At 41.7% G+C, this 26,399-nt stretch overlaps 3 protein-coding genes and 2 non-coding genes across 9 annotated transcripts in view; 1 reads left to right on the top strand and 4 right to left on the bottom strand.

Moving 5' to 3' along the window:
- On the bottom strand, positions 1–3,603 carry LOC129831937 (52 kDa repressor of the inhibitor of the protein kinase-like). The gene is made up of 5 exons (XM_055895564.1): positions 3,337–3,603; positions 2,772–2,892; positions 2,496–2,603; positions 2,297–2,333; positions 1–2,201 (listed from the first exon to the last, which is right to left on the bottom strand). Exons 1-5 carry the CDS (start codon positions 3,423–3,425, stop codon positions 292–294), a joined length of 2,265 nt encoding a protein of 754 aa, XP_055751539.1. The 5' UTR covers positions 3,426–3,603; the 3' UTR covers positions 1–291.
- A 390-nt stretch (positions 3,604–3,993) lies between these two features.
- On the top strand, positions 3,994–4,065 carry trnap-agg (transfer RNA proline (anticodon AGG)). The gene has a single exon. It is a non-coding gene; the product is annotated as a tRNA-Pro (tRNA).
- Positions 4,066–4,308: 243 nt separating this feature from the next.
- On the bottom strand, positions 4,309–4,380 carry trnap-cgg (transfer RNA proline (anticodon CGG)). The gene has a single exon. It is a non-coding gene; the product is annotated as a tRNA-Pro (tRNA).
- Positions 4,381–4,808: 428 nt separating this feature from the next.
- Positions 4,809–17,219, bottom strand: LOC129831938 (dual specificity tyrosine-phosphorylation-regulated kinase 1A-like). Of its 4 annotated transcripts, none has more exons than XM_055895565.1 (12): positions 16,428–17,219; positions 14,564–14,633; positions 12,862–13,058; positions 12,594–12,686; positions 12,265–12,453; positions 10,553–10,700; positions 10,138–10,424; positions 9,809–9,955; positions 9,543–9,683; positions 9,129–9,432; positions 8,797–8,921; positions 4,809–8,466 (listed from the first exon to the last, which is right to left on the bottom strand). In XM_055895565.1, exons 2-12 carry the CDS (start codon positions 14,571–14,573, stop codon positions 7,894–7,896), a joined length of 2,214 nt encoding a protein of 737 aa, XP_055751540.1. In that variant the 5' UTR covers positions 14,574–14,633; positions 16,428–17,219; the 3' UTR covers positions 4,809–7,893. The 4 variants fall into 4 exon arrangements, with proteins under 4 accessions (XP_055751540.1, XP_055751541.1, XP_055751543.1 ...); XM_055895566.1 differs by lacking the exon at positions 16,428–17,219 and adding an exon at positions 15,658–16,417; XM_055895568.1 differs by lacking the exon at positions 14,564–14,633.
- A 1,088-nt stretch (positions 17,220–18,307) lies between these two features.
- Positions 18,308–26,399, bottom strand: part of LOC129831939 (CD166 antigen homolog A-like) — a 75,085-nt gene continuing 66,993 nt past the window's right edge. Inside the window, exons 12-16 of one of the 2 annotated variants that reach the window (XM_055895570.1) lie at positions 26,167–26,299; positions 25,526–25,555; positions 20,066–20,177; positions 19,806–19,956; positions 18,308–19,697 (exon numbers count right to left, since the gene is read on the bottom strand). In XM_055895570.1, coding sequence (XP_055751545.1) covers positions 19,842–19,956; positions 20,066–20,177; positions 25,526–25,555; positions 26,167–26,299 — 390 coding nt within the window. In that variant the 3' untranslated portion in view covers positions 18,308–19,697; positions 19,806–19,841. The remainder of the gene's footprint in view (positions 19,698–19,805; positions 19,957–20,065; positions 20,178–25,525; positions 25,556–26,166; positions 26,300–26,399) is intronic. The other variant, XM_055895571.1, reaches the window with a different exon arrangement.

Genomic DNA, 26,399 nt, shown 5'->3' on the forward strand with positions numbered 1-26,399 from the left:
TTCAAGACACCAAGTGGCATTTAATTAGAACAAAACAAAATATAAAAAAAATGTTTAATGGCAATATTCTTAAGGTACAGAGCAATATTAATTATCAAAATGTTACATAAAATTATGCCCCAAAAAACCTTGTCTAGAGGTCATATTTTACTCAGACTTTACAGTTACTATGTTCATGAAACTATCAGACTAAAGTTAGAATACAACAGGGAGACATCATTTGAATGTAATTTTAATTGGATTTTGTCCCATTTATACGGAAAAAAACTCCACAAGTTCAAACTTAATATGCTATATCACCACGGTGCTGATCTCAGACTCAGGCTCAGGCTCGGGTTCAGGCTCATCCTCAGGGTACAGTCTGCAGTATTTGTCAACCATGACATCCAGGTCATGCTTAACATGGGAGTTTATGTGGAGCACGGCCAGACTCTTGCACCTGTGTTTGATAGGTGTGTCACTGAGATAAGTCTGCAGGCGTTTCCTGGATGTCTCAGAGCTGCCGCTGTCCTCCAGCATCAGAACAGGCAGGGTGGTCAGGACCTTCAGGAAGCAGTTGACGTTGGGGAAGAACTTGACGTCCGACAGCTGAAGTGTCTCGTGGATGGTGGAGGGCAGGCGGACCTCCTTGCTCCGGTGCTTCCATTTGATCTTCCAGCAATGCAGCTCAGCGGGCAGTGTGTCTGGGTTGGGGAGGTCCTTGCGATACACATCTGCATGGTTCTCCTCTGAGGTGTTGAACTTCATCTGGCCCATGATGGCAGGGACCAGTGACAGGCACTTGAGGGCTTTGAGGTTGCTCTGGGAGAAGATGTCGTCCACTTCATCGATGATGCCGCGGATCACCGGGACCGTCACATACTCCTTGAAGTAAGTCTCTGGCGGGATCTCGTCTGTGTCGGGCAATCGGTGCTTCCGGAGGAACAGACGAGGCACCTTCACAGGGATCTCCATGGTACCTGCCAAATTCACAGCCTCCTCAAACCAAAACTCATGGTAGACCTCGATGTTGTCGAAGACTTCATTCAGAGAGTGCAGGACAGCTGTTAGACTGTTGGCAGCGAAGAACACATCAAGGGCCTCCCCTTGCAGGTTTTTGCCGAAGGCTCGTGTGAAGGAAAGCGCATTTTTCAGGATGACCAAGGTGACAATAAACTCAAAGTCAGCCAGGGTCTCTGCGATTGAGTAGGCGTCCCCAGTCATAGCATCAGGGAACTTGACATTCTCATTGTCCCGAATGCAATCCATGCACAGCAGGAGGGACTCGAGCAGGTCCACAGTCAGTTCAAACACGTTGTGCTGCACTGTCCAGTTAGAGCTGCATGCCTCCTTCAGCTCGGTTGCCTTCTCATAATTTCCCTGGTGGTAAACAGAGATGGCATTCTCCAGCTCAGCCTGCAAGAATGGAGACTGCTTAAAGAAGATGCCAATCTTTCTCAGGGTTGCCATGACAACCTGCACACTGGGGAAGGGAAGGCTGTTGGCCAGGTGTATATTCAGTGCGCAGGTGGAACAAGGCGTGTGCATTGCCATGGGGTACTTTCCCATCAGTCCGACTGCCACAGCTTTCATCTTAGTGGCAAAGGTGCCGGTGGCTACATGGGCCTGGCCACGGCAGTCCTCCATCCTCAGCCCCCACCCGTCTGTCACTTGAGTCTCCAGCCTCTCCACCAGTGAGGCCTCGTCCCCCTCGAATGGCAGAAAGTCCAAGAACTCCTCCCTGAGAGTGTTGGACTGATCTACAAACCGCAGAAAGAGAGGCAGGTGTCTCTCCCCAGCGAACTCCACCAGGTCCCCTGTGACCAGTGAGAAGAAGCGACTCTCTCTCACCTCCATGAGGATCTCCTCTCTGACAGTGCCCTCACAGACGTCTAGGAGCTGGCTCTGCTGGACCGTGGAGAGGTACTCCACATTCACTGCTGTGGCCTCAAACCGTCTCCTCAGAGCCTTATCTCCAGCATTAATGCGGTACTCCAGTAAGGCCTGGAAATTACTGGGATCTCTCTCCAGTCCTTCTGGGACATTGGTCTTCAATGGGATGTTCTGCTTTCCTAGCATGAAAACAATCTCAAACAGAGACCTCAGGTAATCTCGGAACTCCTTCTCCTCTGGGGATAGCTTGATTTCCTCCTCAGCGGCATCTTGACCTTCAGTTGCCTCAATGTCTTTCTTTGAATGGAGCTGTTCAATGGAGGATGCCACTGCAAGGAAACAAAAAAATGAAATTCGATATAAGCTGATGTTTAAAAGGTGTATGGATACAACAATACTTTTAAACAAAAACAATGCAACTTACATCTTCTCTCTTTAATTCTCCTTATGTCTTCTTCAGTCTGTTAAAACAATTATTTGAAACATAAGACAATGTAACTATGTTAACTATTACATTGAAAACAGACCTACAGAAATATAGCCAGTAGTAGTTAACAGAATTTTGGTTTTTTTAAGCAACACAAGGATATAAAGTCCTAGTAAAAAAAGAAGCGATATTATACCAATTCTTTGATCCGCTTGCGATGTCTGCTATGAGGATTTTTGAGGTGGCTTGTTAAATCAAATATGGTTGGAATAGCAGTATCCTTCAGTACTGTTCTGTAAGGGCTCTGAAAAACAATAATGTCGACAAAACAAGTTATTCAAATACATGAATATCAAAACACACAGCTCCTAACCTATCAAATGTAAGATTATGATAATCTCTAAAAGGACAGATTGTTCAGTGAGGTAGACATGTTTCAAAGAAAGACCTTTGTGGTTTGAAATGCACTTACTGTTTTACAAACCATAGCCGGGTCAAAGTGTTTGGCACACAGTCTGTAGTGTTTATTGAGTTGGTCTGATGTTTTCGCCTCCAGATCCGCCCGGCGACAGTTCTCAACCCAGAGCCTACATCTGAACAAACCAGAATAGGAGGGGTTAGGTGGAATTTTCTTATTGGCCTAGTTACCTGTAAACTATTAGTTTTAAAGAATCATGGTCCAGACTGAAGACGATGATTAATTTATTATTTAGGTGTGTTGGTGCTGGGGTGGTACCTAATGTATATGTCCAAAAGTTTCACTAGAGGTACGATGGATCTACACCACAAATGCCATGGGGGCTATCTTATCTGTACAACTCAGCTACAGGCGAATGTCAGCACTGTAAGCCACACACACACCACTTGGCTCGCTGCAAGTGAGCTGGCTAGGTAGCCATTTTCCACATATTAAAGTTAGCTATGATGACTAGCGTGTTACTGAACACAACATAGCTACATTTAGCAAGCTAACGTATAACTGGTTACTCCCTGGGAAGGGTAGGGGTTCATATTGTGACGGTCAGACGTTGTCATACCTTTCTGGATCTCTTGGAAACCTGAAAAAAGCCAAATCGGATTGAGTGCTCTTCCTGGTACAATTTGGAGCCGCGCAAAAATTGGGCATTGTGCATAAACGTTTATTCGATTTCAAATGAATTTAGTATTCAGACATATGCTTTGCGTTTGAATAATGTATACTACACAAGCTAGCTACCTGTTACTTTGAAATTAACCTAAAAGGCGCGCAACAGTGCTAAGCGTGGCCTGGAGGATTTGAGAAAGAGGAAACCGAACTGCTTCCGTTCAACAATGTACGTCACAATGATGTCTTGTCACGTGCTCATTTGTGTTATCTCTACGCACAGATCCAGGATCAGCTCTAACTAACAACCATTACACTCGTACATTGTAAGGGTTAAAAGTAAAACGTACCTCGGATCAGTGTAAAAACCCGTGAACAGAGGCTTCCAGATGACCGTGCGTCTTCTACGTTACACTAACGATTTCGTTACACTCGTGTAAGAGGTACCCCAAATTTGCAAAAATATAGCTAGTTTGTCATGGCAATTGGACATATAGGAAATATAGTCAACTTTAAACGGCTACAGTTCTGATTCATGAAAAAAAAAACACTAATGTACTTGTAAACGAGCGTGAATAAAGACAAAACACATACTTTATATGCTTCATCTGGCTCGTTGGTCTAGGGGTATGATTCTCGCTTAGGGTGCGAGAGGTCCCGGGTTCAAATCCCGGACGAGCCCTCTTTTTATGTGTAAAATTTAATGTGTCAACGTTGTGGATGGAAACATGGTGAATTCGCTATACATGTGCATGACCCAGCAAAAACCCAGCAAAAATAGAACTCACTGCGTCATAAAGTTATTTTTCAATCTCTGTTATATTCTATGTAGTTGCACCAAATGTACCACTTTTCACTACGTTGTTGCTATGTTACAGCATTCAAATACTTGTATCTTACCATTACTCTTCAAATTTAAAAAGATGGGCTCGTCCGGGATTTGAACCCGGGACCTCTCGCACCCGAAGCGAGAATCATACCCCTAGACCAACGAGCCACAGCGTAAAACAAGCTGATCTACATGATTATAAAATAAGAAATTCCACGTGATAATTTGACTAACATTAAAGAGTTCATAAGGACACTTCAATTATAATACAAATAATTTACATCTCATCTACACCCATTACATGTAGCTTGCTGTTGTGTAGAGAATCACTCGGCTTTCTTACAACACGAGTACGATAACGTTGCCGGTTTGTTGTGCTGATCAGTGTATTAATGATTGTGAATCGTAATTTTAGGCTACACAAAGGAGTTATGGTGTTAAACAGTTATTATTATTCAGCAGAAAAGTGTCCACTATCATGGTAATTTATTTGGTGTTTGTGCAAGTATAAATTGCATTGAGACAATAGTGTATTCCTGGAATAAATACATATTGGTGTGTGTGAAGATAAGTTGAAGAACAGAGGCTCACAACAGTTCAATTAACTTCTTTTTATATATCATACATAAGACTGTCTTAATATAATACAAAGGGCATTGTCATATACACAGCAAAGTCTTGACTAGATCTTACAATCTGTGGATACATGGACTTATCCTTTTCCCCATGCTGTTCAGTTTTATAGTGCATGTTGCATGTACAAAAAATTTGATAAAATAAAAATTGAAGGAAAAGGTATTCAAATGAAATCAGAGGACTTGCGCTTCTTTCTGTAGGGTGAGGGATGTCAACAAGTACTCAAATGTGTGAAACCCAAACATAACAGCCTTATTGAAAATGGAACCATTTTTTCCCCACCATGTGCTTCTCATACAACCAAAATGTAAGGTTTGTGGATGTACATGCACTTACAATATACCCTGTGAAAATTAAGGTTTGAAGATATAGCTTTCCCTGTTTGATTCAAACCCTACCTCATAGTGTTGTCCTGATGTAGTCAAGTACCTCTGACCAGAGACCATGATACACCACTGACTAAGAAAACTGAGATCTTGCCACTGAATGGTCACCAAATTGACAAACAATCATCATACCAGCAGGAGCAAGGTAGTGAGTTCTATACTTCCTTTATTAAAAAATATAAATATATACATAAATTCTATTTCAACTATTAAAAAGGGGCTGCATGTCATGACAACTGCTCTAGATCAAAGGTCATTCAGCATGATCTGAAACAGGCTCACACTTAAGAGTCACTCAAGTAATTTTTTTTAAATATTTTTTTTAAACCTTTATTTTGGAATGTTTAGTACCAGTATGAGTGCCAGCAAAACCACTGTTACTTTCTGAATCTCAAAAATCATGAGGGGTATGAAAAATGATTGTGATTAAAATTTTAACATTTAGATAAAATCAAAATATCATTACAGGTAGCTTTGCATTTGAGTTTGTGGTTATACCAAACATGATTTGTCCTTGTGATGGTCTCTCCCCTGAATTATGATGACAATAGAATGGTGTCCTGCAGTCTGTGTGTGTTTAACTAAGAAGGCTGTTATGAGCAGGACTTTGGTCTTGTTACTTTTCCGGAGATGACCAAAAAAAAAAAAGCATTAAAAAAAATAAGCACTTAAATCCCTGATATAAAATAAACTGAATGAAACATGTATTTTATTTACTGTCGAGTTCTACGGACATGCATGTCTGCCTAAGTTGAGCACCATCCTCAGGACATTAGCAAGAGGGCTGACTGGTACCCTTTCCATTTGAATAGGACCAGGCTCACAAGGTGCCCTGCCAAATAATTTTGAAACAATTGTCTGTACACTGCCAGGGTAATGAAACTAAAATAGTCTTGAGTTATGGCAGTAGCTAGCATGTCGACCAAATTATGTATGAAAGGCAGCGAAACCCTTAACGAATAGGCAGTTAACCCACTGTTCCTAGGCCGTCATTGAAAATAAGAATTTGTTCTTAAATGACTTGCCTAGTTAAATAAAGGTAAAAATAATAATTGGTATACGTGGGTGAAAATGCAGAAATAGAATGCAGTTGTCTCCATTGAACCATGAGCTTTTAATTCTGCTACTCTGGAGCCTGCAGAGTAACTACCAATGTCGCTAAACATACTAAGGTTAAAAGAGAGACTCCACAAATTAATCAACCAAATAATATGGAAACAGGTTTGGTAAAACATTGCAACCTTAACTGTTAAAATATACGGCAGCTAAGTTCAACAACGGGTTCCCGTTTTGCTAGAGCAATATATTGCTGCTGTTTTGTATTGACGTTAAAATAAGATCTTGATAAACGGAGTCAAAAGTGGTGAACTGCTACATTATTGGTTACAGACACCTAATATGCTTTAAAAACAACTGCTTTGGTATAAAAAATATCCAAAGGGAAAATAAATTATTGTAAAATTCACAGCATAATTTGAGGAGGAAAAAAGGCAGTCACTTAACTCGTTTTTTTTCTTTTCAGTTTCCGTTTAAGATGGAGAATTTGTGCAGGTGTTCAGATGAAGAACTACATGCAGATTTGGGGGGGGTAAGCAAAGGGACTCTGGAAAAGATAGTTCTTTCCACTGTGAAATCCTTAATCTGTGAACAAGATTTTAAGGAAGTAATGTTTAGGAGATTGGTGTGTACAATAAGACCCTGTAATGTGGGGCCCCATTCATGAAAAATCTTTGTAGAGAAAGGCCTCAGAAATCATTCTTAAATTACCTTTTTCTATGATGTTTATTCTCCTTAAAGAATTAAGGGCTGTCTAGAGAGAAAAAAATAGAGGAAAGCCATGTTAATTCAAATGATAATGTCCAGCTCCGTCCCATTCCAAGTCCATGAGTCGTAAGGCCAAAGGGTTATCTGAGAACCAGCCACTGACTGAACCAGTCTTCCCCGCGCTGGGCCGGATCCTTTTCTTCTCCAGAGCCAATCTCTCATCGGTGCCAGGCCGGGCCCAGCTCACCAGGCCCCTGAACTTAATGGGGGCAGCGCTCCCCTCAGAACCTCCCAACATCTTCCACCTGCAGGGTATCCCCTCCACTGTCTGGGCCGGCGCACGCTATAGGAACTCCACTGCTATGTGCTCCCCTCTCACAGAGTTACACAATACCGACAGACAACACGAAATATCACTGCAAACACTTCCTCCTGGTCAAGCTACATGTTTTAAAAGCAGCTCTTTTGTGAAAATTCACTTTAAAAAGGGTAAAACAATCAACAACCTGTGGAACAAAAATGTCAGAAATTCCACAGTTTTAAATAAGAGGATGTGTTAGCATTTCATTACTGACAGCTACCTGTAAAACTGCTTCCAACTTTATCCCCAATGCTCACCAGAAGATTTTGCCACGTAATACCAGATGGTGGTTATTTGTTACATGAATTTTGTGAAATGGATTGAATTTTACTATGGTTATTTTGCAACATTACTATGTGTAATGATTGCAAAAGAAAAACGGAAACCACATTCTTTTAAAGGATCTTCGCTGTAGTAGCGGTTCAGTGATATCTCCCTTCTGACGTGAGCAGCTTTAGTTCGACACACCTGTAGTAAAAAACACCACCTTAAAAATGACGCACAGGGGGAACACACAGCCAAATGTCAGTGCAGTCACGAGCTGGCCATGGAACTCTGCTGCACACATACTCCAGTCATGGGAGACTCCTCCCGGTCCATGCCCTGCCTCATGCCCAGGTGGCCCTCTGGTAGGTAGTGAGCCGGCCCAGTGTTTGTGCCCATGGGGTACGCGGGGTGGGCGGCCATGCCAGTCTCCTGCCGGGGGTTCGAGAAGGCGCCCAACCCCATGCTCAGCCCGCCGTGGTGCCCAAAGGGCAGGTGGCGGAGCTGGTAGGCCTGGTTGCCATGGTTCCCAGTGGAAGAGGAAGATGTGGAGGAAGAGGAGGCAGAGGAAGACAGGGAGGTCATGGACAAATGGCCATGCACCACCTCCATGGAGTCCTGTGTGGAGGCGCTGTGTGTGGGGGAGGTGTAATGCCGTGGGCGGGGCCTTGTGGCCATCACCTGCGCGTGGTGATGATGGGGGTGGGAGTGGGGGTGCAGGGCCTTGGGGTGCTGAGGGGGGACATGGAAGGTGGTCTCCTGGACTGGGTGGGTCTCTCCGGCCACTGGCTCTGGTCCAATGCCGCCTCCCCTCACCAATGGGGGAGGGTAAGTCTTTCTTGCCTGTGAGGCCCACAGATACAGAAATCAAATCAATTAATGTCTCTCATACTGGCTCTGACTGTGCTGATAGCTACTTTGAGGAAACATGTACTTAATATGGCTGATGTGGTTGTCCCACCTAGCTCTTAAGATGAATGCACTAACTCAGTCACTCTGGATAAGAGCGTCTGCTAAATGCCTAAAACGTCAATACTCTTGTCAAATGCTACTTGGAAAATGTCATACCATTACATTCCTAGTGCATTTAAATAATATTGACTATATTAGGACTTACAACAGGTTGTCTATTGATTAATTAGCTTCTTCAAATGAATGACAAAGACATGTCACCTGTGGACAGAGGGTGTCACCATCGATGGCTGGCAGCACTGCCCCAAAGTGCCCTCCACTGTGTAGGTGGTGATGGGTGGGGTCGGACCTTGCTCTGCCACTGGTACTTGTCCCAGATGATCCTCCTGCAAGAGAGAGACGAGGGCACAACCTCAGCCCATCACATCTAAAAAATGACAACCTAACAAAGGTTTAAAATAGTATATATTTTTTAAGCACCATCAACGGTTGGGTTTCCCACCAGTGCACTGAAAAGGCACCACTTTGAGATGAGCCCGCAACCACAATATTCCGAGGAGAGAAAGAGGGTCAATTGAGCCCGGGAGTGTTACCTGAGCTGGAGGAGGTGCTGGAGGTGGTTCCAGAGGACTGGGACTGCTCCAGCGCTGGGCTGGTAGACACGCTGCTGCTCGTGTTGGTCCCCTCGTCTGCAGTCTTCTTGAAGAAGCTGTGCTGTAGGGCGTAGTAGGGCTGTATGCGGCTCTTGGGGTCATAGTCCAACATCCGCAGGATCAGGTCCTTGAACTTCAAGTAGTCAGCGACGGCATGGCCAGACTCCCCCGCCCGCCGGCCACCTGGACCCCCGGCCTCCACACCCAGGATGGAGTGGAGCTTTCGAGAGGCTGGAGGCTTATACTGCTCAGAGTAAAGACGAGGGGGTGTCAGGTACTTGAACTCAAATGCACAACACTACCAAAAGCCACTGTTAGGACACCATATTGAGAGAGGAACTGCAGAACCCTCACCCTTTTGCCATCTTTGGTCTTCTTAACGCTCCATGTGCCATCTGATAGCTTCTCAAAGAACTTCCTGGCTTTTGGGGCTAGGTCCATAATATGATTGGGGGGGATACCTAGAACTTCAACTATCTTATTCATCTGGTCCACCTGAGAATTATAGAACAGAACAAAATACTGCCATGGATTAATGTTAATTGCGTGTATCAAATTAATTTACTCAGAGTTGGCTACATTTAAAAAGATCTCCAGCTAGTCAGTCAAGCCTACTGTACCTCGTTGGCGCCACTGAAGAGGGGCTCTCCGGTGTGCATCTCTACCAGGATGCAGCCCAGGGACCACATGTCGATGGCCAGGTCATAGGGCATGCCCAGCAGCACCTCTGGGGAGCGGTAAAAACGACTCTGGATGTACTGGTATATCTGAGGAAGGAGAAAGAGTAAATCACAACCCATTCTTAAAGATAACATTACAGATATCAGCATTACAAGCTTGAGAACAGAATATACGTCAAAGGTATACAGAACATATGCAAGAAAAGAGACTTGTGAAAGACAAGGTTAAACTCTTTTGGACCAAGACAATAAGTAGTAGATTAGCATACCCTCTGTCCCAGTTGGCAGGAGCTGCCAAAGTCCACTATCTTGATGGCGCTCCTCTTGGGGTTGCACAGCAGGATGTTCTCAGGCTTCAGGTCACAGTGGATGATGCTGAGCTCAGGCGTGGCCAGGAACAGCAGCGCAGTGCAAAGCTGCTGGGCAAACTTCCTGGTCAGGTTGAGAGAGACGCCACGGAAGTTGGTGTTCCGCAGCAGGTCGTATAGGTTGTATGAGAGCATCTCAAACACCAGGCAGAGGTGGTTCCGGAACATGAAGTGACGTTTCAGGTGAACTACATGATAGGAAAAGGAGACATTCTGCCAGTCAAGTTCAGCTGATACACATACAGGAGAGATTGGTGTAAAACATAACAGTACTCCATAATGGCTTGGACAACAGACAAGCACTAGAGTGCATTACCTATGTAGTATTTCATCTCAGTGTCATGTTTGTTCATGAGCTCTAGGAGACGCACTTCAATCTGGGCTTGATTGAGAAAAGCTTTTTTGTTCTTGATGATCTTGATGGCAACCCACTCCTGCTCTGCACGGTCATAAGCTTTTACAACCTACAGCAATCACAAGGAGAGAAAACACCAACACATACAGTACCAGTCGAAAGTTTTAGAACACCTAATCATTCAAGGGTTTTTCTTTATTTTTGCTATTTTCTACATTGTAGAATAATAGTGAAGACATCAAAACTATGAAATAACACATATGGAATCATATTTGAGATTCTTCAAAGTAGCCACCCTTTGCCTTGATGACAGCTTTGAACACTCTTGGCATTCTCTCAACCAGCTTCATGAGGTAGTCACCTTGAATGCATTTCAATTAACAGGTGTGCCTTGTTAAAAGTTAATTTGTTGAATTTCTTAATGTGTTTGAGCCAATCAGTTGTGTTGTGACAAGGCAGGGGGGTATACGGAAGATAGACATATTTGGTAAAAGACAAAGTCCATATTATGGCAAGAACAGCTCAAATTAGCAAAGAGAAATAACAGTCCATCATTACTTGGAAGACATAAAGGTCAGTCATTCCAGAAAAAGTCAAGAACTTTGACAGTTTCTTCTGATGAAACTGGCACTCACGGGAAAGGAAGACCCTCTGCTGCAGGGGATAAGTTCATTAGTTACCAGCCTCAGATTGCAGCCCGAATAAATGCTTCAGAGTTCAAGTAACAGACATCTCAACATCAACCTTCAGGAGACTGCATGAATCAGGCCTTCATGGTCGAATTGCTGCAAAGAAACCACCACTAAAGAAGAGACTTGCTTGGGCCAAGAAACACGAGCAATGGACATTAGACCGGTGGAAATCTGTCCTTTGGTCTGATGAGTCCAAATTAGCGATTTTTGGTTCCAACCGCTGTGTATTTGAGAGACGCAGAGTAGGTGAACGGATGATCTCCGCATGTGTAGTTCCCACCATGAAGTATGGAGGAGGTGTGATGGTGCTTTGCTGGTAACACTGTCAGTGATTTATTTCGAATTCAAGGCACACTTAACCAGCATGGCTACTACAGCATTCTGCTGTGATATCCCATCTGCTTTGCGTTTAGTGGAAGTATCATTTGTTTTTCGACAGGACAATGATCCAACACACCTCCAGGCTGTGTAAGGGCTATTTGACCAAGAAGGAGAGTGATAGAGTGCTGCATCAGATGACCTGGCCTCCACAATCACCCGACATCAGCCCAATTGAGATGGTTTAGGATGAGTTGGACTGCAGAGTGAAGGAAAAGCAGCCAACAAGTGCTCAGAATAGGTGGAAACTCCTTCAAGACAGTTGGAAAAGCATTCCTCGTGAAGCTGGTTGAGAGAATGCCAAGAGTGTGCAAAGCTTTCATCAAGGCAAAGGGTAGCTCCTTTGAAGAATCTAAAATATATTTTAATTTGTTTTAACCCTTTTTTGGTTACCACATGATACCACATGATTCCATATGTGCCATTTCATAGTTTCGATGTCTTTACTATTATTCTACAATGTAAAAAATAGTAATAAAGAAAAACCCTTGAATGAGTAGGTGTGCCTAAACTTTTCACTGGTACTGCATTTTCTTATGTTTTAATCACACTAGCTACACAAGTGATCACGAGAATAATGTTGAATCATTTACAAAAGTATACCTGTCCAAATGACCCTTTGCCGATCAATGAGTCAATCTCATAGCGGTCCATCCACTTTTCCCCATTCTTGACAATGTAATCGTAGTTGTCATCGTCATAGCCATCGTTGAAGACCTTCCTCTCTTTCTTGTGACTGGAGTCTTCACCCTGACCCGTTTGGTGCCGCCGCTTCTTTTTTGCATAATACACCTAGAGTCCAGGAAAGAACCGCAATACAGACATTAGCATATGTACGTCCTTATCTAACTGACTACACGAAAAATATTCAAAACTATACATTTTTATGCTGTGGCAATTGCAGTACATTAAACAGCAGAAACCAGTCTCACCTCATTGATCTGTTTATAGGTTTTGATAAGGTCTATGGAGAGCTTCCGCAGGGGAGCCAAAGTAGGGTCACGAAAGCACTGGGGCATGTGCCTCTGTAACAAATCACAAGAAAAGCATTAATATCTCAGACAAAAAAAAAAAATGTGTATGAACTTTTCTTACAAATTGCAATCAAAAGGGTAGGCAACTTAAATGTTCTGATTTCTACTGGGCAAGTGTGTGTTAAAGTGTATGACAAATTGAGAGGTTTGTGGGTTGCTTGTATACCGGGTTGGCAGTGAGCTGTTGCGTCTGGTCGCTGTACGGTAGGACCGCAGCAGTTTGGTCAGTGCTTGGCTGGTGGCAGTCACTGTACTGCTGGTGCGTATGGGGCATTGGAGCAGCCATCTGAAGACCAGCAGCGTGGAAAGAAAAAGAGGGCGCAAGCCGGACGGACGAAAGTTTGCATGCTGAAGTCTCTCCTCCTGAAAGAAGTCAACATTTACACAAGTTAATGCTGAAAATGTTATATTATATATAAACTTATACAAACTTTCACTGAAGTAGTGAGAAATCTATTTGATTTTTCAGATTGATTACTCTATCAATGGCAGGTTTCCTGCAGTGACAAACTGATCTAAAATACCACATCAAGGGGTCTAGAAGTGTAGGCACACAGCGTTACTATGTAGTATGAATCTCAATGATTATCAACTGAAATTCCGAAATGGGATGTTGGTAAATTCTAACTAACATTTTACAGTCAGTGTAATTTCTCTCATATAATTGACATGAGTAGGAAGACATAGGCCTAACTCTTACTGTTAAATAGTGCTATTATTCAAATTATATATGGTATGTTTGTTGTATTAGCATCCATGTGAAGGTGCCGACAGAACAGCGGGAGGCTATAGAATATGTACTTTAAGATCAGGAATAAAAATGCAATATTTATACAGCCTGGGTAGTTAATCAACCTTCTCTTTATGTGAAAAGAAATCAGAAAAGTATTACGTAGCTTGTTCATCTATCAGCATCTCACCAGACAACAATTCACTAGCGCTACACAGTAACCACTATTCAGAATCCCAGCAACAGCACCTAATTAGCATAGCCTATCACCACAGAGATACAGTGTGATTTGGCAAGCCCATCAATGCACAGGCCAATCACAACGCAGTATGCAAATAGCCTACTTTTGTTGCCAGGGCAGAGCAGCTCCCATTTTCCAATGAGAAAGCAAGAAATAAACAAGAAATAAAATTGAACTTTGGCACACTTAGAGGCCTCTTTCAGTACACTAGAGCCTGACAGCAAAATAGCAGCACAGCCTAAAACCTGCACTCCATCTGAGAGCACTAGAAACAGAGCTGACCCAGCTGTAGAGGAACAAATATAACCAGACTGATAGATATTATTAGCAGAACCTTGGAAATAAAGATGTACAGTAGCTACATTCCAGGAGAATCCAGTTTAGAATTATACAATTGTAATATGCCATTTCTGACACATCATACAATAATAAAACATGTATTAAGTATAACTGATCATGGGGGTGACCTCAAAATCGGACAAAAATCAAACAAGGTAGCATAGAATAACCCCGTTTCTCACTATATGTAGTATAATACTATTCCTTATAAATTGTGATTTATATTTCATGTATAATATTGTACATTTAATATTATATAGGCAATTATAGAATTATATCTGGGGCTGGTCAGTTCACCCTTGTCCTTTGTGTAACTGTTCAATAATAATGCTTGCCAGTTGTTGAAGCATCCTTCCAAGCTCACTAAATGCAAAAGATTCATCTGTAAGGATGACTAGCATTTCTTTCTTCTCCACTTTCTTGGCTGACATCTTGAGGTGCACCATGGTTTATTTTAAACTTCACTCCATTTAATGTAATCCCAACTCCAAATTGTAAATTGTCAGAAGACTGCCTCCTCCCCATCAAAGAGAAAATATTGCAGATATTGCAGCTAACCTGGATGCATCGTCTCCTGTAAAATTTCATATCATCCTGGGAGGAGAGTCCAACAGCAAACCACAACCCACTATGAAGAACAAAAAGGAGATAAGTATCATTGACTGTGCATTTCTGGTGGGATCTACTTTCCAATAGTACAAAAACTTGTGGAAAAAAGAGGGAGGAAAAATACCAAAACATTGCAAAGGCAATGGATGACTCACACAATGTTTTTTTGAAAATATATATTGTAAATTTAACATTCTGTAACTCTAGAAAATAGAAAGCTCTAATCAATCCAACAAATCACATTTCCCAGTCAGTCTGGTTAATTTCAGTGAACCAATGACTCAAAGATTGTGTTCGGCATGTTGACAAACCATATAAATCTAAGCTGAATAAAGCTGTTGACTTTTTGCAAGAACAGTTCAGAAACATGGTTCACACCGAGACAGGTGCCATCCTAACAAGCAGGTCAAAACAGGTTGACCATTGTCAACCATTGACCATTGTCAACCATTGACCATCTCCTCTCAGAATGTCTATACTCATTGTCAAAGCCATTAACTTGATATGCCTGTGATGAAGACGACCCGAATGCCTCAACAGCAACTAATTAATAAAATAAACAAAATATTACACTATGTATAGACAGTCAGCTGAAGTATTATCAGTGTGTGAAGGGTTGCTAAATATGATATGCAGTATAAGCCTACATTGCAATGCAAGTGTTTTGAATACAAACTGTACACCACTTAAATTATTCAGAACAGTGCATATTAAGTAGAAATAACGCATCCAATTGTTCCTCGAAGTAAAAACATGGTAACTGCTTGTAAAGCATAAACGATCATAAAATCCCCTGTTTTCAGGACCGTCTTCTGAACAGTTCCTTTCCTGGCTATTGAGTCGAGGCATGAACACAGGCCTAGTTACATTGATATACCGTTATAATACGAATTGTGTGTATGCATCTTCATATCTAACTATGTCTATCTTATGACATTATTTATTAAAAACGATTCCCTCAGTTTTGTTACATACTTGCACACTCAAATCGGGCTGTCATCAGTTCAAAATAAGGAATTGTCAACTGTTAGCTAACTACTCACAGGTGATGGAGTGGTTCTCGCCATGGTTGGACTTAGGAAAGGAAATCATCTGTTTAGTTTAGCCTTCTCAAGAGCAGAAATGTCAACGGCAAAGTCTGGCTTCGTCTACAATGACAAATACTACCTAGCTTGATTGCTCATTAGCTAACGTTACCCTTCTAGCTTTGGTACGTTAAGGCAAGCCACCCGTTTCCTCTCGCCAGAGTGATTGCAGTGACGATGTGTTCTGCGAGCGAGCTGTATGGGCCTACTAGCAAGCTACGCGTTAGATGACCAGCTAGCTATGTGGCGAGCTTGCCAACTTGTTAGCAAGCCAATAACGCAAGATATGGGGCCTGAATTGTTAACTGGCTACCTTGTTACTGTTACCTTGCCCACACCTTTCTAACAGGTTAGCCATGTTAACGACCGTAGCTAGCTAACGAGCCTTACTTGCCCATAAACCCTTAACGTTCGCTAGCTATTAACTTCCGTTAGCACTTCGACGTAACGTTAGCTAGCTATTAACTTACGTTAGCACTCTGACGTAACGTTAGCCGCTAGCTACAACTAAAGGTACAATGTTGTTAGCTCACTAGCTAGGTTTAAAACATGTTAGGTGTAGTTAGATCCAGAGCGCTAACGTTAGTTAGCAAATCTGTACTGGCTAATGTTAGCGACATTCGGATGACATCCTCCGGCCAATGCAATGGTTGCTGATCGCTAGCTAGTTTATTAGTTAGCTACCTTTATTACACAACACACATAGTCAGCTTCACATACGTGCTCACCTCTGATGGCACGATCTTCATTTAAAGTCAAATAACCTGTATGATAGGGCAACTTATCCAGCTTGAGCTTCTCCGCCCTCAGTCGTCGGCTAAGTTAACGGTAGCAGTCAGTCAACTCAATTCCCGTAACGCGAAGGTGAAAAGTATCCCCCTCTGGCCAGCCAAGTAAAACTCCTTGACGATCAAATGCGTTCCGAACCAAGAAAATTAGTTATCCACCCAACTTCGACCTGCATCAGCTGATGACTAGCGCCAGCTAGCTTGTATGCTCGCTAGCTAGTTGACAAAACGAACGTGGCTACTGCTGTTGACTAGCTAAGGTTAGCTAACAAGATTCTGTAGCTAGGAATTCAATAGCTAAATAAAAGGTTGTTACATTCAGATTGTTCCGTTTTCTTGCAAGCTCACCACGGGAAACACGGACGTAGGCAATCATAACGAATAACAATCAAAATCCCCCAAAATATGAAACAAATATCATACCCTAAAATATACACTTATTTTGGACAATAATTTTAATGTCAATTTTCACAAAATGGCGCGCGTCCCAAACCTGCGCAGTGAACCGGCCCGGTAGACCAGAGACACTGACAACTATAAATGCGGCTCCCCCTAAATATATTTAAACTATGCTAAATTATTTGCTTCTTAATTGTCTAAATTCGATCCATTCGACGCATTGTCTTCAACACAAATGTCAATGGTATATCCAGTGATTGCATTATTCCGGCGGGAAGGGAGAACATTTGAAAATAATCCGCAAAAAAACCTTCTGACAAAATGGCGACGGCCTGAGTTGTTACTATGACAACTGTCAATCAAATTATCCAATCCCCGGATGAACCAATGACGAGAATAATTCAACCATAGATTCAACGTTGCATGCTGTCATAACTTGTCAATCAATCAGTAATTCTAATGAAGAAATTGTTTCAATTTAACTATAACATTCTAAAGTAGAATAAAATCATCTAGATAGGATTTCTAAATTAAATGCATGAATAGGAATTTGCCAAACTTTCTTGCATGCATTTTTGAGGCAGTCATAAAACTGTATGTATGACTGCAAAAATAAATGAGTAGAAAATGAAATGCAAGACATGCAGACCTAGTCTTCTTCATTGTAAATGAGAATGTGTTCTTAACCAACTTGCCTAGTTAAATAAAGGTTAAATAAAAAATAAATTAAAAAACAGTCAGATTGACATCATGATTCCTGAATATGAACAAGCTGTGTGATATTGTTGCATAGAACACAGCTATAAAATACATTCCTTATCAGGACAGAATTAAATTCAGTTTTTATTTTAGTGGCTGTTGTGCTTTACAGCAGAGACTAGAGGTATAAAGGGCACCCACATGTAGCCTATACTGTATGGCTTTCAGCTTAACGGTTCTCTAATGTTCCATGAACTCAGTTTAGCAAAACCTGATGCTTGACATGAATTTACTAGTAACATTTACATGTGATAAGATATTCATAAATCAGATCAAACTACAGAAAGTAACCTGATTTAAATATCCAAGTGGGATCTGATTTGTAACATTTTTTATCTCTCTGAATGATGATGAAGCAAATCCATGTGCTATGTTCTTTGGCCAATGGATGGCAGCATACGTCCTTTCTATGTGCAGTTCTGGATTTCTGATTATCATGGTTTTGTATGATTCTGATTCTATATTGAGTCATGCTATTAGTGTTGAGGAATGCTCAATAGTGGTCCAATTGTAAAATATGGATTTATGGATGATGAATAGAGATTGATTCTCTGGGATTTTGGTGTGTATATGTACCTATTCTCAATGATGACCGAAGGGCGATCATTTTTAGGATGTTTTGTGAGTAGAATGACAGAGCCAACAAAACATTCTTTAACAACTTTCTTCAAAATGTAGGCTACACTTTATTTTAAACAAAAGTACAAAAACAAAAGCCAGTATTTACAACACTTGCATGGCAACATTTACCCTCTTTGGTCTTATTTCCAATTTGATGGTTTCAGATTAACTACAATGTAGGAAACAAACAGCCAGCTGACAGTATGAGATAACATGTGGTAAATCTCATAGAAATCCACAGAATGCTTACATTATAATTATTATTGTCAAATACCTGCAAGAAAGTACCATCAATTGTTCAATACCTTTAAAACTAAGTGGTGGAATTTGTGAGAATAATTGAATATAACTAACAGAGATGCTAAATGTGTAACCTTGAACAATATAAATAGCGAAAAATAACCTAAACAAATCACAATTACATCCAGATCTGATATATTTACAGGTTCATTAAATGCTGCTCATAACCCTGACCTAAATTGTGAAGTATACAACTGCTGGACAACTTGTCTCTTTCCACATAAAAAATGACATGAAAGCACAGAAATAAACACTCTGAACACAACTGAGATAAGACATATTCTGTAATGTAGTGGTTATGTTCAAACTAAACACGACCCACTGATACACAAACAGATGGTAAGAGTGTAATGGATGCCTAACAGCATCACTCAATCTCCTGATACTTTTGATGTTAATAATAATGTTTTTTTTAAATAAACAGGAACCATGAAACATGTCATGAAATAATTTGTACAACAGATCCTCTACTTCCTGCAATGCAAGGCGATGCATCTTGGTATAATACTTAACTCATATTACCTTACAACACCCAAAGCTGTTTATGTAGCCTATACCCTTAGCCCTTTCATTAACATTTTCTACAATTTATTTTCCCAGTGGAGACTACAAAAAATGTCAGTGAATGTGCCATTAAAAACAGACAAAATGCACTGACTGTGGTTGTGTAGATGGGTGTTTGGTTGTGTTGATGATATGGAACTGAGACGTAACTGCGGTGAAGACCTTCAGCTCTTCGGGATGCATTGAGAGTCAGGGAGGTATAGGCCAATGTACACATCCTTACAGAAAAGGCAACTGGTCCAGTAGTAATTCTACCAGCAATAATGTTAATTAAATCCAAGCCAAACACTCCAATTGTCATTTTTCTCAATTTGACCAAATCCCTCTTAACCAACACTTGAAACAAAAACTATTATAGAGGAAAGTTAATGCATTTTATCTAGAGTGTAGACAATTTAGGCTTATGTACAACACATATCTGTTCATTTAGCCAGTTTTTTTCATTCAATATTTAGAGTAAACAAAGTTTTGTGTATAAGTCCGAATCCAAATCGTCTTCATCCAATTCAATGCCCCCTTTCAAATTTTAACAGAAGTGTGCAAAATCTTCTAGTTGCTGCTTCCACACTGCAGAAAAATAAAAAGTGATGATGTTAACGGCATATTTTAATCTAAAACATAAGCAAATATTATAATATTCAGTAGTAGATGTGTTTTTCAAAACAAGTTCTTTACCTTTTTTCTCTCTCATTCTTTAAACATTTCTTTTCTTTACACCTCAACTTTCTGGCTGTTCTCCTCCAGCTTCTCTTCTATTTTCTCCTCCAGTTTCTTGCTCTCCTCAGTGGATCCATCCTCCTTCTCACCAGTCTTCCAGCTGCCTTGCCTTTTAACACAAATCAGATTGTTTAACACTAATCACAGCCCTCCAATAATTATACATATATCACCATAACATGCTATTTAATAATGGCATTTTGAATTGATGCACTTACTTGGATTTCTTCATGTACAGCCAGTATGCTAGACCCACAACTACAGTGGCCAGGAGCAGACCCACAATAACTCCCACCACCAACTTTGTTGTGTCACCCTCATCTGATGAGTCTGTAAAGGCACAAAGAGAGAGGAAAAACATCAGAAACTAGGAGAGAGAACACTGCAAATGAAGAGACTGCAAAAAATACATTTCCGTACATGTATGCATAAACAGGGTTGGGTAGGCTACTTTCTGAATGTAATCCTTTATTTCAATTTCTTTTGAGTATTTAGTAATTTGTATTTCAACGGCCTGAACTACTTAATCCAATGTATTTGGTAACAATATACTTAATGGGCATGTCATTTTTCCCCAAAAATAAATAAAATACAAAATACTTTCTATACCATTTTTTAAAATAGCGGTCCACAATGTTGTGTCCCCCTTTTACCCTACATTGGTATCAGAAGTCTGCTGGCACAATGGTGTGACAAGAGTGTCTGATAAATGACCAAAATGTAAATGTAAAATGAACACTTGCAAAATATTTATATTTGGTCATTTAGCAGACACTCTTATCACAATACCTATGTAAGAATGCTGTTCATTGACTACAGCTCAGCATTCAACACCATAGTACCCTTCAAGCTCATCATAAAGCTGGAGGCCCTGGGTCTCAACCCCGCCCTGTGCAATTGGGTCCTGGACTTTCTGACCGGCCGCCCCCAGGTGGTGAAGGTAGGAAACATCATCTCCACTTCGCTGACCCTCAACACTGGGGTCCCACAAGGGTGTGTGCTCAGCCCCCTCCTGTACTCCCTGTTCACTCACGACTGTGTAGGCCATGCACGCCTCCAACTCAATCATCAAGTTTGCAGACGACACAACAGTAGTGGGCTTGATTACCAACAACGACAAGACAGCCTACAGGTAGGAGGTGAGGGCACTCGGGAGAGTGGTATCAGGAAAACAAACCCCTCATTCTACGTCAACAAAACAAAGAAGATGATCATGGACTTCAGGAAACAGCTGAGGGAGCACCCCCCTATCCACATGGAAGGGACAGCAGCGGAGAAGGTGTAAAGTTAAGTTCCTTGGCGTACATATCACAGACAAACTGAAATGGTCCACCCACACAGACAGTAGGAGGCTGAAGAAATTTGGCTTGTCACCCAAAACCCTGACAAACTTTTACAGATGCACAATCGAGAGCATCCTGTTGGGCTGTATCCCAGCCTGGTACGGCAACTGCACCGCCTTCAACCGCAAGGCTCTCCAGAGGGTGGTGTGGTCTGCACAACGCATCACCGGGGGCAAACTACCTGCCTTCCGTGACACCTACAGCACCCAATGTCACAGGAAGGCCAAAAAGATCAAGGACAACAACCACCCGAGCCACTGCCTGTTCACACCACTACCATCGAGAAGACGAGGTCTGTACAGGTGCATCAAAGCTGGGACCGAGAGACTGAAAAACAGCTTCTATCTCAAGGTCATCAGACTGCTAAACAGCAATCACTAACTCAGAGTGGCTGCTGCCTACACTGAGACCCAATCAATGGCCAATTTAACAAATGGATCACTAGTCACATTAAACAATGCCCCTTTAATAATGTTTACATATCTTACATTACTCATATCATATGTACTGTATATATTGTATTTTATACCATCTATTGCACCTTGCCTATGCCACTCGGCCATCGCTCATCCATATATTTATTTGTACAGTCGTGGCCAAAAGTTTTGAGAATGACACAAATATTAATTTCCAGAACGTTTGCTGCTTCAGTGTCTTTAGATATTTTTGTCAGATGTTACTATTGAATACTGAAGTATAATTACAAGCATTTCATAAGTGTCAAAAGCCTTTATTGACAATTACAGGAAGTTGATGTAAAGAGTCAATATTTGCAGTGTTGACCCTTCTTTTTCAAGACCTCTGCAATCCGCCCTGGCATGCTGTCAATAAACTTCTGGTCCACATCCTGACTGATGGCAGCCCATTCTTGCATAATCAATGCTTGGAGTTTGTCAGAATTTGTGGGTTTTGTTTGTCCACCCGCCTCTTGAGGATTGACCACAAGTTCTCAATGGGATTAATGTCTGGGGAGTTTCATGGCCATGGACCCACAATATCGATGTTTTGTTCCCCGAGCCACTTAGTTATCACTTTTGCCTTATGGCAAAGTGCTCCATCATGCTGGAACAGGTATTGTTCGTCACCAAACTGTTCCTGGATGGTTGGGAGAAGTTGCTCTCGGATGATGTGTTGGTACCATTCTTTAATCATGGCTGTGTTCTTAGGCAAAATTGAGAGTGAGCCCACTCCCTTGGCTGAGAAGCAACCTCACACATGAATGGTCTCAGGATGCTATACTGTTGACATGACACAGGACTGATGGTAGCTCTCACCTTGTCTTCTCCAGACAAGCTTTTTCCCGGATGCCCCAAACATCCGGAAAGGGGATTCATCAGAGAAAATTATTTACCCCAGTCCTCAGCAGTCCAATCCCTGTACCTTTTGCAGAATATCAGTCTGTCCTTGATGTTTTTCTTGGAGAGAAGTGGCTTCTTTGCTGCCCTTCTTGACACCAGGCCATCCTCCAAAAGTCTTCCCCTCACAGTGCGTGCAGATGCACACACCTGCCTGCTGCCATTCCTGAGCAAGCTCTGTACTGGTGGTGCCCCGATCCCGCAGCTGAATCAACTTTAGGAGATGGTCCTGGCGCTTGATAGACTTTCTTGGGCGCCCTGAAGTCTTCTTCACAACAATTGAACCACTCCCCTTGAAGTTTATGATGATCTGTTAAATGGTTGATTTAGGTGCAATCTTACTGGCAGCAATATCCTTGCCTGTGAAGCCCTTTTTGTGCAAAGCAATGATGATGGCACGTGTTTCCTTGCAGGTAACCATGGTTGACAGAGGAAGAACAATGATTCCAAGCACCATCCTTTTTTTTAAGCTTCCAGTCTGTTATTCAAACTCAATCAGCATGATCGAGTCATCTCCAGCCTTGTCCTCGTCAACACTCACACCTGTGTTAATGAGAGAATCACTGACATGATGTCAGCTGGTCCTTTTGTGGCAGGGCTGAAATGCAGTGGAAATGTTTTTGGGGGATTCAGTTCATTTGCATGGCAAAGAGGGACTTTGCAATTAATTTCAATTCATCTGATCACTCTTCATAACATTCTGGAGTATATGCAAATTGCCATCATACAAACTGAGGCAGCAGACTTTGTGAAAATTAATATTTGTGTCATTTTCAAAACTTTTGGCCACAACTGTAGAAGCACAAGCATTTCGCTACACTCCCATTAACATCTGCTAACCATGTGTATGTGACCAATACAATTTGATTTGATTGTGCCAGCAGACTTCTGATATCCACAGCGACTTACAATCAGTGCATTCAACTAAGGTTGATGAACAACAACAACATCTCACAGTAATGGCAAGTAAAATGCTCAGGTGGAACAAACTTAACTTGAGTCCCATGGTCACGCCGGTGCATTTTGGACTTCTAACTCTTTTTAAACATTGTGTGTTTGAGCTCCAGACTACTGCTGCATTAGATTCTTCTATTTCTTTTGCATCCGCTGATACTAACCATTAGTGTGTGTAATTAACAGGGGCTGTGCTAGAGTGGTGTTTGTGAGACAAGGGTGGATCCCAAAAGTGGTTCTTCTCACAAAAATGTCTGTAAAGTCAGAACGGTTTGAGCTACAAACTATTGACCCATCTATACAGACCACAGGAGAATGGTGGCACCTTCATTGGGGAGGACAGGCTTGTGGTAATGGCTGGAGCGGAATAGGTGGAATGGTATCAAATACATCAAACACATGGTTTACATGTGCTTGATGCCGTTCCATTAGCTCCGATCCAGTCCTTATTATGAGCTGTCCTCCCCCTCAGCAGCCTCCACTGGCTGAGACTCTCACTAACACATTTGTCTCTATGATGCTCAAGCCATTGTTTTGTGTTCTACCTGTAGCCATGGTTGTCCTGAAAAGAAAATGGTAAAACACTTCAATGTGAGGATAAATATGAGGGCAGTGCAAGCAGATTAATGAAAGCAGTGAATTTCAGCTTTTTCACTGTGGGAGTCCTAGGACCAATGGAGTTAAACGTGCCTTTTTTCAAGGCTGAATTAAATGTCATTATGAAAATAGAAAGGTGTCAATGTATGTTTTCACAAACATCCTTTCTAAATGTAATCATCTACATTTTTGTTATTTGACAAACACTCTTATCCAGAGTGATGTACAGTAGTGAGTAGTGATTTTCATATTTGTTCATACTGGGCCCCCATGGGAATTGAACCAACAACCCTAGCAACACAAGTGCCATGCTCTACCAACTGAGCCACACAGGACCATATAGGTTTTCCAAAGTATCAGCAATCTGATTACAATATTTTAGCTGGTAACGTAACTAATTATAGTTTGGGGTTTTTGTAATCAGATTACATGTAACTGTTAAAAGTTACTGCCCAAACCAGTGTATAAATGTCAATAAATGGCCTCCAGAGTGGTGCAGTGGTCTAAGGCACAGTGCTACCTGTGCCACTAGAGATCCTGATTCGAGTCCAGGCTCTGTCGCAGCCAGCCGAGACCACGACCAGGAGCACAATTTTACCAGCGTCGTCCAGGTTAAGAGAGGGTTTGGCCGGCAGGGATGTTCTTGTCCCATCACGCAGTAGTGACTCCTGTGGCAGGCCAGGTGCAGTGCATGCTGACACGGTTGCCAGGTGTATGGTGTTTTTCTCCGACACATTGGTGCGGCTGACTTCCGGGTTAAGTGGGCATTATGTCAAGAAGCAGTGCGGTTTGGTTTCGGAGTACGCACGGCTCTCGACCGTATGGGAGTTGCAGCAATGGGACAAGACTGTAACTAACAATTGGATACCATGAAAAAGGGGTAAATATATGTATATTTTTTAAGTGAATGAATACATATGAATGAATGAATGAATGAATAAGGTATACACAAACATGCCACAAAATTAGATGGTTGTTATACAATTTGTAACCTTCTGTTTATGATTTAAATAAATGTATCACTGACTACATACGAACAGTATGCAAACCCAGTTTATCCCTAAGCCATGTGTGAAAATGTGATCTGTTCCTTGTGAACGGGTAATAAATACAATTTTGGCAAATGAAAGGATAGATAACATTGAGAGATTTTGTCAGGATGCTGGTGGCTCCACTCCTTCTGATCCTCAGAATGTGTATGTTTATCTTAACAAATATTTCCAACATCCCCAGCACCACATCTTGTTGTTGAACAGATTTTCAGCAGTGGGGAAATTTCTGGCTGCTGTTAATCTGATATTGTGCTCTGAAGGGTATAATACACAATAACAGATTCCACTTTCTCTGGGAATCCTACATATTTTCTACAGAATCCCTCCTCTCCTCCCTCTTGCTACAGGAAATGATAAAGAAGACCATCACAACTTACCTTGTTTATCCATTCTCACCTCCTCAAATACTGAAATCAGATATAAAGGGATATTAACGTCCAACCCAGAAATCAATTAAGTATACTGTATAATGTCATTGGTCAGACAGTGCGTTATTGGCTATGTTAGACTCTAGCTTGAGTGTAACGCTGTGAGTTGTGTAGATTTTCCGGTCGCATGCAAACTGAGAACGTGACGCAGAGAGGGGAAAGGATAGAGTCCAGCATCCCGACAAACAGACCAAAAGTGAAGGAGTCGAATTAAAAAGGGACAAATGCTTTTCAAAACACACAAAGATGAGTGAGATATGGCTGTCTATACTGATTTATCTATTCAGATACTGCAGAAACCAAAGGGAGATTATTATTGCCAAGGAGCATGCATAGTATGCCCAGTATGCATACTAGCATGTTTTAGGTTGGCTAGAGACAAGAACTAGGTCCCCATGGCCAAGGTTCCCTCCATAAAACAGTTCCATATTATTTGACTAATCATCATGCATACAGACAGTGGGTGCGTTTGTTAGCGTCGGAAGAGAGTGATAGACCAGACCCACACAAGAATTAATGAGTTACCCTTTAGAGAGGAAGGAAGGAGATAGGGCAGGGAATTGTAGGCCATACCACCACACTGTACTTACAGGTCGACACATTAATAGTCCTGGTGTCCTGGCCAAGCTCATTGGACACAGTGCAGACAACGGTCAGGTTGACTGTAGGCACAATGGTCAGCTTGTGTGTGATCTTTCCATTGACATAGGGACTCTCATCAGCCTGAAAATCAAATAGATGCAGTTAGTTAGTGTACAAAGGCTTATCTTATATCTTGTGTATCTGATAGAGATTTAACGATGGCAGAACATAGCTGCTTCCT

Source organism: Salvelinus fontinalis, chromosome 33, assembly GCF_029448725.1.
Source record: "Salvelinus fontinalis isolate EN_2023a chromosome 33, ASM2944872v1, whole genome shotgun sequence".
Lineage (NCBI taxonomy): Eukaryota > Metazoa > Chordata > Actinopteri > Salmoniformes > Salmonidae > Salvelinus > Salvelinus fontinalis.